General features: G+C 37.4%; 1 protein-coding gene across 3 annotated transcripts in view; it reads right to left on the minus strand.

Moving 5' to 3' along the window:
- The window catches only part of ranbp3b (RAN binding protein 3b), a 41,617-nt gene that overhangs the window by 8,941 nt on the left and 17,728 nt on the right, over positions 1–14,948 (minus strand). For all 3 annotated transcript variants that reach the window (XM_056271678.1, XM_056271677.1, XM_056271676.1), the window contains 6 exons: positions 10,562–10,662; positions 8,196–8,315; positions 7,979–8,067; positions 7,813–7,888; positions 6,274–6,370; positions 2,434–2,558 (listed from right to left, as the gene is read on the minus strand). In XM_056271678.1, the coding sequence (XP_056127653.1) occupies positions 2,434–2,558; positions 6,274–6,370; positions 7,813–7,888; positions 7,979–8,067; positions 8,196–8,315; positions 10,562–10,662 (608 nt within the window). The remainder of the gene's footprint in view (positions 1–2,433; positions 2,559–6,273; positions 6,371–7,812; positions 7,889–7,978; positions 8,068–8,195; positions 8,316–10,561; positions 10,663–14,948) is intronic.

The following is a 14,948-nucleotide window of genomic DNA, read 5'->3' on the forward strand; positions in this document are numbered from 1 at the left end:
GAGGTCGTTAATTTTTTTTTTTACAGATGTTACAGTTTTTGTTAATGAACATAAATTTAACTTAGTAAATCTGCATCCTAACTCAAGCTAATAGTTCTGTCAACTCACTGTCAAATATGCGTTTCAAGAAACATGTAATATTAATATTGCAGCCTGCACTGCAAACTGTGCTGAAGATACGTGCCATCAAAGTCAGGCAACACAAACCTGTTTCAAGACTTGAAACAATATCCCCCATTAGCGCATGCAGAAAATAAGAAATTAATTTTTCTATTAAGATATTTATTTTGTTAAGGAAAAATGACAAATGTTTGAATGTTCAACCTGAGATTTGTGAAATGTTCACCTATTTGTCGTGATATGTTCTGACAATAAAGAATAGTTTAAAACCACAATTAACGCTCAACTTTCACTTAGGAGCTAAAATCTGCCTTTAAACTTGAAAGAAATAAAAATTTGACATTTATTGTGATAATTATCGATATCGACTGATTTAAAAAAAATATATATATATCGTGATAATTTTTTTGGCCATATCGCCCAGCCCTAATCATCATTCAAAAAGTGATACTGACGCTGCAGATACACAAACCGTAAACAAAGCAGTGCGTGGTTAGCGTTTTGAATATCAATCCTGCTAAACACTTTCTTTATTCCACTCCGCTCATGTTAATATTGAAATATTCACCCAGGAACACTCAGGTAAGATGACGTAACACTAGAATAGCCTCTATCTGTACCGTTTTGACTTCTTTCCTCGCTGTTTTGCTATTATTCTCGTGCACTGACTCGTTCACTAAGCTGAACAGCCAATCAGAGTTCTCTCTCTCACCGACGGCCCGACGCCGATTCAACATGTCGAATCAGCCGGAAAAAAAGCAGACGAGGACCAATTTCAGAACACACTGAGAAAACTTAAGTCGGCTTGGTGTGTCCCGGGCTTTAAGTAAATGGTAGGATACAAGTCAAAATGTGAAGCATATAATTTTATAAATGCCTTTTATATCAAATATTCTGTACAAACTTGTGCATTATGTAAGCTGTTTAAATCCTTTTTACAGTTGTATCATGGCAACAACATTGTAAAATTGGATTAAAATTTACTAAAAAGTTAGTAAGCAATTTTTCAAACTTAATTCATATTAATGCAGTTACGTTTCATGACTACTACAAAAACAGAATTTTTGTGTTTACAAATTGACCCCATTCACTTCCATTCTAAGTATGTTTCTTAGAAGAAAAAAAGAGGAATAATTGGGTTTAAATAAATATGACAGGTTAACATGAGACTTGTACATGTAATGTTATCCCCAATTTTGCAACTCTTGTCATGGCAATTTAAAGCCACAAAACCCTGCAGGGGTTAAAGTGAAAAAAAATTCGTGAGCCTGAACTTTTTTGAGGGAGGGAGGGAGGGAGGGGGTTAGACGGACTTATCTTCAATGGCACCATTTATTTTCAAGTATTACAGCTGTATCTTAATGCCATCTTTTTATGAATAAAAAGCCAGTATCACTAATATTATAGCTACTGATGTCTCGATGAAAATGATTTTACCCAAAATTTTAAACATTAGGCTTCAAAAAATATAAAACCTTTAATTTAAGTGACCTTAAACCAATCCTCATTTAAACCCATAATAAATGTAATTTACCTGTACCATACAGAAATTGAATATGGTTATAAAACAGTCTGCACTGCATACATTATAAATGAAATATAGATTAATCCTTATCAAAGCTACAAGCGTTCTTTAGTCAAGAGCAGTTTTCTCTGTTCCCTTTGTTCTTTAGGTTAACTTTACTGACATACAGAATTAATGGCTCCTGTCTCTTTAAGATCTGCCGCTGCTGACATCTCATTCTCTCACTACTATTTACTTCCATTTAAGATTTTATTTGAGGATGCTCGACAAAACTGACATTTTGGCATAAATGTGTGTTATTGTTCGTTCAAGCGCGAAAGAACTCGACACTGGCGCGCGTCTTTCTGTGCGTCGTGTGTGTGTGTGTGTTAAAGGATGACAGAAAGAACGGATGCTGCGTTAATTGCGTTACATATTTTAACACGTTAAAGCTGGACAAAAATGAATCGCATGCGAAAATAATCATTTTTTCCTCACGGCCGCACGCCGGAGATCCGGCACGGTGCCGGAATACTTTAAGCCCTGACCCTGTAACTTCAATGTTCGACTATTCGTAAATTATTCATATGACAACTCAGCAATGCTGAAATCACATAACCAGAAGTTCAGAAATGTGAACTTTCTACTGAGTGAACGATGAGTTGAGATTATTTTCTGTTGTAACTGAAAGCTGCAACAGATGTTGTTGACGGATTAAGTGAATCTGAATCAAGAACATTCTTTAAATCGTGGACTACATGCCAACAGTTTTCCTGAGGCGACTCTGCTACGCTGAATCATCGTCTCACCTGTAAAACGTTGCTCTCCGCCTCCTCTCCTGTACGGACCTCCACCTTCTCCAGAATGCACTTCTTGGCAGTGGCTTTGGTGTACGCGGCTGCCGACTCTTCCAGAGACTCTGTTACACTGTGATCTGACATGTGCACAGAGAGAAAAACGTCAGGATGAACTGAATGTAGCATAACTTCAGCAGCAGATCTGTCTACTATGGGGAAGGCTTAGCTATTAATTAGGGCATGACAACAATGCTAGAGCATCCAATCACAAAACTAATTTAATATTCAAACAGCCAACAATATAGTGTGATTCTGGGATGACCAATGTCAATGTCAAGATACAAGATGACAAGTTTTCAGAATTGAGTCTTATTCTCACTGAAAACAAAATGATGCACTAAGCACCAATTATCACAGACAATCAGATCAAAGGCCCCGTTTACAGCTGGTATTAAGATGCATTTTGGTCAATCGGATCACAAGTAGAAGAGGGAGACATCCTCGTTTACATTTGGTGTTTTAATCCGTCTCTTTTGTCCACTTTCAACCACTTCGGTCCTGATTTCTTCAAGGGAAGGGTCTATGGACATACATGGGTAAATGTATGGGGTTTTTTTCAGATCTTTTGATCTGAATTTATAAATGAACACACCCGGAGACAACGAAAAACACACAGAGAGCATCAGCTTTAGCTTCTGCTTTGACAGCCGCAAGACCAGCCGAATGCTGTGTGTGTGTGTGTGTGTTAGAAATCAGGAATGATGAGAGAACATTGTGCTTGGTACGTTTTTCATCTTCAAACCAAATTTGGGTCTTCAGCCGACAAACTTTAAACCCCGTCTGGTTAGCGTGCTTCCCATAATGTTTACGCATTAGGCCAGTAGACAGAGGGTAGACGGGCTTTTTTGGTTGTTCCAACACTGGCTAACACCAATTTTATCATCTCTACACTGGTTACCCATTAAGTTCCGTATCAATTACAAAGTATTACTACTGACCTATAAAGCCCTAAATGGTTTAGCTCCTGTGTATTTAATGGACCTTCTAACGCCCTACAATCCATCGCGTTCTTTAAGATCACTAAATTCAAGGCTTTTTATCATTCCTAGGGATATCCAAGTCCACTAAAGGAGGGAGGGCATTCTCACATTTAGCTCCTAAACTCTAAATAGCCTTCCTGATATTGTTCGAGGCTCAGACTCGCTGTCCCAGTTTAACCTGTTAACCGTCACCAGTGCGTGGGCGCTCTGAAGCGTTTTTTTTTTAAATAGTTCAAAGTTACTATCATATTTAATGTGATTAACTTGACAAACTATACATCATTAAAACGATATAAGACTCAAGTTTCAGTATTTGACCACTATTGTATTCTGTGAAACTTATAGTGACAGTTATGTCTTAATTTGTGTCAGGAGTTATGAAATAAAAAAATGAGTCGTTACCTTTAATATGAATTATGAGCGTCAGCTGCTCTCATTCAGAAAAAAACTCCCGTGCGATCGTCATGACAGCGATTCACAAAACAACGTCCCTCAGGGCTTTTAGCTCAAACATGTGCAGATTTGGAGAAATATTGATAGATTCTCATAGGTTTACATCAGACTTCTATAGACAGGAATAATATTTATTGAATTTATACCCAAATGCGTCGATGTAATCATTTTGAGCGCTGTATACTCTGATTTACTGTGTTATCCATTCATACTGAAGTCTGGGGCGCTGTTGCACAGTAAAGTCCATATATGGATCACATGAAGAAGAGCCATAATCATGTGACATTCAGGAAGTCGTGATTCATAAACAAAGCTATCCGAGATCGCTGTAAAGTGCAGATAAAGATGTTTTGAAGACAATAAACATGATTGCAATGATATTTGATTTACCTGTGTTCTTCGAGTCATGTCAGGTATTTTCATAATAATAGATTATATGTATAATGTAATGCTAATCGAGATAGACTTTCAAATTGTGCAGAATACAATAAAATAATATATTTTCTATCTGATTTTTTTATCTGAAGCCAAATCAGATTACAGAAAGTTATTTAAAACACTCGACTTGCGCTATAAAGTAAGTTGGAGCACAAACATAGTTTTATTCTCATAAATTGTCGTGTATTGAGGGTGTGCTAAGCTAACATGCTAGCTAGTACTGAGCACCTGCTACCTAACTTCGATGTAATTTTTATGATTTTTTTTCTAAATAAGAATGCTTACTGAAATGTTTCGTTTTTCAAAAAGGGCATTTGATACAGTTTCACTGTGAAGTGAGAACTTTTATAAAATAAATGAGGGATTGAAACAGTGTGAATTGCTAGTCGTTAGTGATTATAATGCAGACAAAAGAAAAGCATATTTAGAGCAATAAACAGGCTGGAGAGGTGTGAATATGTGCAGGGGAGCCTGAGACTGAATGGGGCTCGTTTTTGCATCACAAAACAATAGAGGCAATAGACTGAATAGATGCTTATAAGATGACAATAAACACCAGTCTAATCAAAATAAAGTCATATGACATGATCTTGAAAAACATTGAACTAAATACAGAGTTTTAGACTTATCATCTTCAGATTTTAAATATAACATGGTTAGACATGTGGCTTTAGCTGCAGTGCATTTCTAGATTGCTACAATGCCAACTTCAATTTTATTTTCATGAAGATGTTTCATAAAAATAAATGTATAATAACTTTACAAAACTTTGAAGCTATTTATAACTATTTTTTTTCATTATGACAATAATTAATTCTACATTTACAATAAACTTCCAGGTGTCAGCTTTCAAATGAGATCTTACTTGTGCTTTTAGTACAAAGGGTTCATGAACTGTATCTGTTTCAGTTTGGGAATGCCATATCTGGGGATTTTTCAAAAATGGGCTTGAAGCTTAACAGGTTAAAACTAGATTAAAGACGCATCTCTTTAGCCAAGCATTCACATAATGCTTACCTTTTATACCACTGCTGAATCAGATCGAATGCATTAATATTATGAACAGCAGCTATGCTAATTATTTCCCATCTGCTTTTCTGCTGTTATCTCGGGACGCTAGTCCAGAGGTAAATAGCGTTCGACAGCTCCAGTTTGTATCCAGCCTCTCACGGAGACTTCAGATGCCCCAACACCTGCGATGAGACGACTCAATGCCGGCGATATGTTATGCCCTATATTAATACATGATTAACTAACTGTATTTTTCTATGTACATTTCTGAAATGCACTTTCTGTAAAGCTGCTTTGAAACAATATGTATTGTGAAAAGCGCCATACAAATAAATTTGAATTGAATTGGTTAAGCAATCTGGTCGAATGCGTTTTCATCACCTCTGGATTGCTTGAAAGTGGACAAGCTCAAAACATTTTACACCCCGTTTACACCTGTATTTAATGTCGTCCACTTGTGATCCAATCGACTACAAATGCATTATGAACATGGCAAATGAAAATTATTCAAATTAAATACTTTATTTTTAAAACAAATCATATGACACAGACAGTGTAATCACCATGGGAAAATCTCAGAGTAAAACTGGGAGCTGTGAAAAATATGACACACCGGTGTTTTGCCAGATGAGAAGTTTATCTATGCATCATCTTTTTACTCTTTTTATTCCTTTTGTAACTGTATCATATATCTCTTAATTCCTTTTATAAACGTTTTAATTTTCCTTTTATCTTGTGATTATTTTAATTCCTTTCTATGTAAAGCACTTTGAATCACCATAGTGTATGCTATATAAATAAACTTGCCTTGCCTAATATAAAATATATACACAATATATTACAATTATATAAGTAAGTGTGTGTGTGTGTGTGTGTAAATGTAGTTGATGCTGTGTGAAATGGAACCTACTTTTCTCAGGTGTGGCCTCTTGTGATGACGGCTCGGACGCTGGAGCCGAACTGTCTTTAATGGCCTCTGTTGGCGCCTCGCCTCCTGTCGGGGGACTCTGGAAGAGTTCACACACACAACTATATTTAAACACCTCTAACATTTCCAAAACAATTAATTAACTGTATTTTAACTTGCATTTGCTGAAATATTTGAAGAAATACCCAAAATGAAAACTGAATAGGTTATCCTCTGTTCTGTTATGGTGCTTTTTTGGAGTCACCTCCTACTTTCATTGAATGGAAAAGAGCAGCTGGGACTTTCTGCTAATCTTCTCTTTTTGAGGGTAAGTAAATTACCGTATTTTCCGCACTATACGGCGCACCGGATTATAAGGCGCGCCTTCAATAAATGACCTATTTTAGAACATTTTTCATATATAGGGCGCACCGGATTATAAGGCGCATAAGATACTGCAGTCAAAAGTTTGACTGGGTTTGCGTTATGCGTCCACTAGATGTCAACAAATGTCAACAAAAAAGTCAGATAAAGTCAAACTTTATTAAGCTTTCTGACAACTCTGTTCACTCCCATGGTAACGTTGTTCAAACGTTAAAGGAAAACTCCGGTCAATTTTAACATTGAGCTCATTTTTTGTAAATTTGGAGTGCTGTCAGTACAGATAACAACGACAAAAACCGGTGTTGCCTACACAGTGTTATCCTCTTTTTAAAATTTGCACCCTGTTGACTTAAACAGGAAAAGTTTTAAACCTGCTTTTAGCCTCTTAACAACCTTAATGTGTCATTACAAGTGCACAGCCATGTGAGTGAACACGGTGAATCTGACTCCAGTAAATGTGAAAGATATGAATAAAAATGATGTTTATTCAGCCAGCTCACATACCCGTATTTTCTTCCTGTTTTCGGTCGAAGTCCACAGTAGGCGATTGTCGAGTGCGCGCGCGATCATTGGTAACTAAGCAACAGTGGAGACTCAGCCTGTCAGCTGTCAGCCGATGACGGTGCTGTATGGTGTTCGGAGAATATCAGCTCAAATGGATAGTTCATCCGAATCAGATGTTGAACACACGGAGGAGGTTTGATCGCGCCCGCGCGAACTAGACAATCAACTACTGTGGACTTCTGCCGAAAACAGGAAGTAAATACGGGTATGTGAGCTGGCTGAATAAAGAGATTATTCCTGTCTTCGTGAAAGCTCGGATCACAGGAGACTGATATATCAGCCCAGGCATCCATGATCCATTGGCAGATAGTGGCGTAAGTCGCCCGGCGCTGTCTCCCCGTCTTGGTGAACGTGTGTTCACCATCCATATATAAGGCGCTCCGCATTATAAGGCGCACTGTCGTTTTTTGAGAAAATTAAAGGCTTTTAAGTGCGCCTTATAGTGCGGAAAATACGGTATTTGTATTTTTGGTTGAATTGGGTTTTTGGGTTTATTTTTGAACTACTCCTTCAAATACTACATGTAAGAGGTGATTAGTCTGTTTTTTTTAAACAGGAGAGAGAAAAATGTGTCTATGGATCAAATCCACTCACTAGTACTCTCTCAGACATGTTCTGGCCAAAAACAAACTTGGAGCCTTTATCCGAGCTGTTTGTGGCATTGTTGGAGCTGTAAAACAGAAGCAGATTTACAAGACATAGTTCCCGGGCCAGAGAGCGAACAGCAGTTGGATTCAGAGAGGTCTATTGAAACAGTTACCTAGCGCTGCCCATGTACTGTAAGAAATAATTGGTGCCGCCAGACTGAGAATCTTGTGTGGAGTCACTGGACGTGCTGTTTTCATCCAACTGTTCAATAAAAACACAAAAAGGAGAATTTGAGCATAAACACAAACACTCCTGAGGTAACTTGTATGGTGCCAATTTGCAGCTGTGAATAAAGGATGAAATAAATGCACAGGTGAGTCAGCGCTGACCTTCGCTCGCTCTTTGATATTCTGGCCGAACACAAACGACGAGTCCACCGCACAGTCCTTCTTCTGACTGCTGTCGTCTTTCTGTCCACCTCCATTTTCTTCTCCTTCCTTCTCCCGCTTCTGCAAAGAAATACAATTAATGTAGATCCGGCGACAAGTCTATGGGTTTTTCCGCAACGTTTAAGATGTGAATATTGAAGCCTCGTTCTGTAGGGTCTCGTATTAAAGTAATTTTTTATGCCGCATCAATGAATCAAAAAAAAAAATGTTGGCACCATTTTTTCACGGTTAAGACACATCGTGGCACCTGACAATCACACATTTAATCATTCAAATAACAAAAATCTCAGGCAACATCTACAAAATACTGAAATTTAAAAAATGTGACGATACCAGCTAGGGCTGAAACGATTCCTCGAGTTACTCGAGTTACTCAATTACAAAAATTCCTCGAGGCAAAAACTCTGCCTCGAAGCCTCGTTAAATTCCTATGACGCGCACTATACGCGGATCTATAGTATAGCGCGTGATACATTTTGAATTTATTTGGCGCGATGGCGTAGAGTAAAGATGTCCATAAACGGCAGAGAATGTCTAAAGTTTGGGATCATTACATACTTAAAAAGGAAGAGAACAAGGTGCAATGCGTCTACTGCAAAGTAGACCTGGCATAGGCTACCACAACAGTACGACTTCAATGATTCAGCATCTGAACCGAAAACATCCACTCCATGCTCTCACCAAGCGTCGCTGAAACAAGGTATCATTGGTGTTCACACCAAAAGCGAATAAAGCGTCAAATACGCGTCTATCGCGTCTAGTTAGACGCTTAAACATTCGCTCGAGTTAAAATTTCAACGTGCGCGGAAGACGTTTGCGTCATTCGGACGCCCGGCGCGAATGATGCGTCTATTCGCGTCTTTGTACTGACTTTGTATGTAATCTACTCGCGCAAATAATTAAATTTGCGTTCGGTGTGTGAAGTTGAACCCCTTCACTCACACACACACACACACACACAGACACAGACAGACACACACACGCATACACACACACGCATGCACCCTCGTCTCTCTCACGTGCCAGTCAGATCAATTGCGGCAATGCATCACATAGGCCTATGCTTAAACTTTTATGTAGCCACGCAACAATAATTTCAACATGCATTCACTGTATACACCGCGACGTGATGGAGGAACAAATATTGTATTGCAGTCTTTGTTTGTATGTCACGTCTTCCAAGTAGTTACAGACAACAACAAAAAAATGAAATTCCCCAGCCTGCTTCTCCAAATCCACTCGTAGTTTTGGGGAAGACATTTTAATTGGCTACCAAAGTAATTGAGCATAGAACATTGTTGGCACTTATACTAAATGCGTAAAAATTGCAATAAAGAGGCTTAGTTTTGGAGCCAAATGTTGGAGTTGGAATAAATACCAGTTTTTTGTTTGTTTGTTTTTTTAGAAATAAAAGCCAAATGCTTGATCATTTTACAGCCACATCATTTTCGTTATGCATTATTTGTTGTGGTTGTTTAAAAACACACACAAAAAATTATCCGATTACTCGATTAATCGGTCGATTAAGTGCTAGATTAATCGATTACAAAAAGAATCGATAGCTGCAGCCCTAATACCAGCATTTCCCTCTAGGATTTTGAGCGTTGTTGAACGGATTCTTAAACACCTTTGATTGGCCATCGTGTTGAATCACTCAACATATGACTCTGATTGGCCAATGCGCTCAATAATCAACGCTTCAAAAACATGTTGTCTTCACAGAGCATTTGAAAGCAGGCGTCTATCAGTGGATCAAATGCTTTCGTGTGTATCTGTGAAGACATGTTTTTGAAGTGTTGATCATTGTAGCCAATCATAGACATAAATAAAAATAAAATGACTGTGCCAATTGAAAAGTGTAAACTTTATTATGTCTGGTCTCTTGGTATCATCTCAGTGAGCTTTTATTACATTTTGCACATGTGCAGTAAGACGATATTAGCATTTACCAAAGTTTTAGTGTGGACGAGAACATTTTGGAAACCGATAATGTGGTCAGAAAGAGTGATATGAAAAATCAGTTTTTAAATGTATCCAAATTTCACAATTATGTAACATTACTGCCGCTTAAAACTAAGAAGATTAACTCTAGAATGAAAACGCAACTAGATGAGACTGCAACTAGATCACAATGTAATTTCCAAACAACTATCCAATAGTCATTACTACACACCCAGGTCATCTCAACGATGATCAATGATTACAGGTGACAGAGATATTTACGAGATGCTCTAAACAGAATGCAATTAGTTGCGATTCATTTATCAAGCGTTTCCATCTCAGATGTTTGTGCTGTATGTCCTCACCGGTGATTTGTCTGAGCTCTCTGTGTTGTTCAGGAAAACGGATCGGTTTTCTGATGATGAATCTCCAAACTTCCCCACTCCATTTGTTCCACAGCTGGAGTCTGCGAGTGAAAAATAAAAACGGCATAAACTAACAGCATCACACTCTCAACACACATTTACAGTGCTAAGGAGTCACGAATACTAGTGGTCATCCGATACGTCAACTGGTCGACCATACATCTAAATAGCATGGTGACTGATGGCCGATATAATACATTTTTACCACAACATTCACTAAAAACAATGAAAAAAAGACTGACATTGTTTATTTTCTGTTGACAAGGTCGTCCGTAGCTTTTGGAAGTCATGCAAGGAGGAAAAACTCCTCAAGTTAAAAGGTCCAGCCGGGACAATTATAAGCTTACAATTTAAATTCATTTTTCAGTCTTATATATCTGTCTTTAACAGTTGTTGATTCATAAGTCCCCTATTGTCCAGCACAATATTTAAATGGGGGGGGGAAAAGACTTCAGTATTAGTCTTGATTTTATTTGTTTAGCATTTAATTTGATTACTTTAATATATTAATCATCATTTATTCATTTGAAAACGTTAAGTCATCACCTAGAAGTGGCCCCAACCAGTCTTCAGTAACTGATTATAGCTTAGTTGTATACATGCTTGTTTATAGCTCCTAACTTAAAACGGGCCTTGTGAATATGAGGAATGATTACCTCATACAAACAGCTTTAGCTATTTAACTATATAACTGATTAAAGATGCTTTAAATCAGGGCTATTCACTTAAAGTTCCAAGAGGTCCAGTCTCTATATTTCCTTCCAGCAAATCTCCGGGCATGATTATGAGTGTGTCGTTAAAAAACAAAAGAAGACTCGTCTAAATATTTGTATTATATATTTAAAAAAAACGGTTAGTTCCAATCCTTGATTCTGATTGGTCAATAGCTGTGTTTTATTCACGATAAAACACGGCTGACAGCTTCACCCAACGGTCCTATGTATCACTACACCACCCCTAGCAAACACTCTTAGCAACTTAAATACATGTTTGATCTCATTGATAGCCTATTGTTCACTGAAGCTAGAGTAGAGTATTGTTTGTGAGAGATCGAGTAAGCGAGTGTACCTGCATTGACAGTAGACATTGCATTTTCCTTCAGGTCAGTCCTATATTCATAATAAAAAAATCCGTTTGAACGTCCGCTGCAATATCTTGTCCTTTTAACAGTTATGGGGTTTTCCCGTGCCCTAGTCATTTGTCAGTTGCGTCTTGCTTTTCCGTGTTCACAAGTTTAGGTCATTTCAAAAAGTCTTCTCTACTGACTGACTCACTCATAAAGACAGTTTTGCCGCCATCTAATGGCGAAATAATGTATGTAACTTCTGTTGCTGTTTATGGTCAGGGACTATTTTTTTCCAGCGGAAGGAAGGCTTTTAGTGATTTTACTTCATGAAAGTTGCATATATATATACATATTTTGCAGCCTTAATATTTGTATTGTGTGGTAACCGTTTTATATAAGCAATAAGGTACGAGAGGCTGTGCTTTATCGTGAATAAGTCACGGCTGAAGGGGTTGCAGGCACTCCGCTTCGCGTCATGTCTAACAACGCCCTTCAGCCTTGACTTATTCACGATAAAGCACAGCCTCTCGTACCTTATTGCTTATATATATATATATATATATATATATACACTACCGTTCAAAAGTTTTGGGTCGGTACGATTTTAAATACTTTTAAAAGAATTCTCTTCTGCTAACCATGGCTGCGCTTATTTGATTAAAAATACAACAAAATCAGTTATAGTATTAAATATTATTCCAGTGTAAATCAGCTGTTTTCTGTGTGAATATATAGTAAAGTGTAATTTATTCCTGTGATCAAAGCTGGATTTTCAGCATCACCAGTGTCAGTGTCTTCAGTGTCAAATGATCCTTCACAAATCAGTATAATATGAGGATTTGATGCTCAAGAAACATTTATTATTATTATCAATGTTGAAACAGTTGTTGGTCTGTCAGTTGTACAGTTTTTTTTTTTTTTTTTTAGGATTCTTTGATGAATAGGAAGTTCAAAAGAACAGCATTTGTTTGAAATAGAATCTTTTGTAACATTATAAATGTCTTTACTGTCCTTGATAAATAAAAGTATTGATTTCTTTCCTCCAAAAAATAAAAATAAAATTCTCACTGACCCCAAACTTTTGAACGTTAGTATAAGTATATATATATATATATATATATAAAAATATCTAAAATATCTATATCATTTATTTATGTTTTCTGTGTTTTTGGTTGCAGAGATTAAGTAACGATGCTGACTTTCATATTCCATAGCAGTGTTTCCCCTACCATTGTTTTGCCCCCTTAAAACGTCCCCCCTCCCCCCCTGAAAGAATAACAAGATTATAAAAAACAAAATTATATATATATATATATATTTTTTTTTTTTTTTTTTTTTTTTTTTTTTAAACCCGGACATGCAAGCTCCATGTCGTAACTTTAGCGGCTATGATTTTCGCAATGCAGAAAACGTTGGCGGAATCGGGGAATCAAGTCATAAAAACGGAATTTACAGCATAACTGTGCGTTCACACCGTCGCCGGCGAGGGCGGCGCGGCGCGCCTTGGACGGTGAGAGCGGCGAGGAGAGTTGAAGTCAGGTCAACTTTATGGTAATAAGCAAAGACGCTTGTTCGGCGGCAACCAATCGGAATGTAGAAGTGCTTCGTTTGAGAGAATTCCAGAGAACGTAGTCCTGTAAACTTTGGTTCCGACCACATTAGTTCCCAAGCAAAATAGAGGAGGTTGATCATTTGAATTTGATAAGAAGGCACGCAACACTATTTATAGGCAAGATTTTCGTGCTAGGACACTTTTTCAGCGGGAATACAAATTATAATAGCACTTAACCATGAACACAAAAGCCACACCACACAAATGGCTTTTAATTTGTTTATTTCATTAGCAAACATGTCACTATAATTGATAAGTTCATCTATCAATGAACTTATGACATCGATCAATTTTCTGCAAAAATAACGATCATCATGATTGTTTGCTTTGCGGCCCCTTTAAATACAGTTTTAAAAAAGACCACGCATTCGATCTACGTCAGAGCGTCCACGAATCTTTCCAAGGCGTTGCTGGCAGGGCGGCGAGAGGGAATTTTGCCGCTCTCGCAGGCGGTGTGTGAACGTACGGTAACGCGGAATTTGTACATTTTTTGATGATTAAATATACAGCAGTTTAGTACACTTAAAATCAAATCGCGATATAGAATGTGTGAATATTAAACCGCAAAAAGACTATTTAAATACGAATACTGCATGTTCTGTGTGAATGAAGGGTGCAGACGACGCGCAGTCTCATTTAACTCACACACACTGAAGCACGTGACGCTCGAGCTGTTTCTTTGCCTATATGAGGACACGAATACATGAACTTCATCTCCAGACTCTAGATCCACTCTGAAAGTCACTTCGTGAGCATTTAACCTCTTGATTTGAGAAAAACTATCATCATGTCATAAACTCAAAGGTCTTCACGGCAACCCGTCAAAATAAAAGTTCATTTTAACTTGACAGAAATATATTACTGTTGTACAGTAGAATTTAGATGCGTCTCAATTTTAACAGTAAAGCAAGCTCATTGTGCAGCACATTGTTTGACAAAGTTTGTTTAATTTCATATGATTAAAATAAATTAAATTCATGTATTATGCCTTAATTTGATTACCAGAAAAACACACCAAATTTGTAAAAAAAAAAAAAAAAAAAACATTTAAAAGATTTTCTTATTGTACAAGTGTAATAATTGTATAAGTTTCATGATTTCAATTCATTAGACATGCTTTTTGATTACTAAAAATTTTACACCACGTATCCGTAACACGCCCGCTCCGCGACACTAGTAATTTCGGCGGGCTGGAAAAAATCCTAGGGGAAACACTTTAATTTTTTTTTCTAATATGAAAGTCAATGGGGTCCATCAACTGTCTGGCTCCCGACATACTTCAAAATATCTTTCTTTGTGTTGTTCAGCAGAAAAAAGAAATTCATACAGGTTTGAAACAACTTTTTAAAGTGAACTATTCCTTTGCGCTTTAGCTGGTGAGAGAAGCAAAAAAGGCTTGAATGAAGCACGCTTGGCTCTAAATAAAAACATCAGAGGATATAGCACTGATAGAGTATTACCATAAACTGCCCTGAACGCTTGCGGTGTGAACAGCTCTGTTGCTCACTTTAAACTGTAGAAATGGTCAAATGGTGCTACAGTTGTCATTTTGTCTCGCGGTCCGGTTGGAACCAAGCCAGGGTGCGCTGATTGAAGATGTCTGACAATTATAGTTAAATTGGCCCAAAATTTTCTGGAATCCAGAAAAA

The sequence above is a fragment of the Rhinichthys klamathensis genome, unplaced genomic scaffold, assembly GCF_029890125.1.
Source record: "Rhinichthys klamathensis goyatoka isolate OS25496 unplaced genomic scaffold, OSU_Roscu_1.1 h1tg000323l_1, whole genome shotgun sequence".
Classification (NCBI taxonomy): domain Eukaryota; kingdom Metazoa; phylum Chordata; class Actinopteri; order Cypriniformes; family Leuciscidae; genus Rhinichthys; species Rhinichthys klamathensis.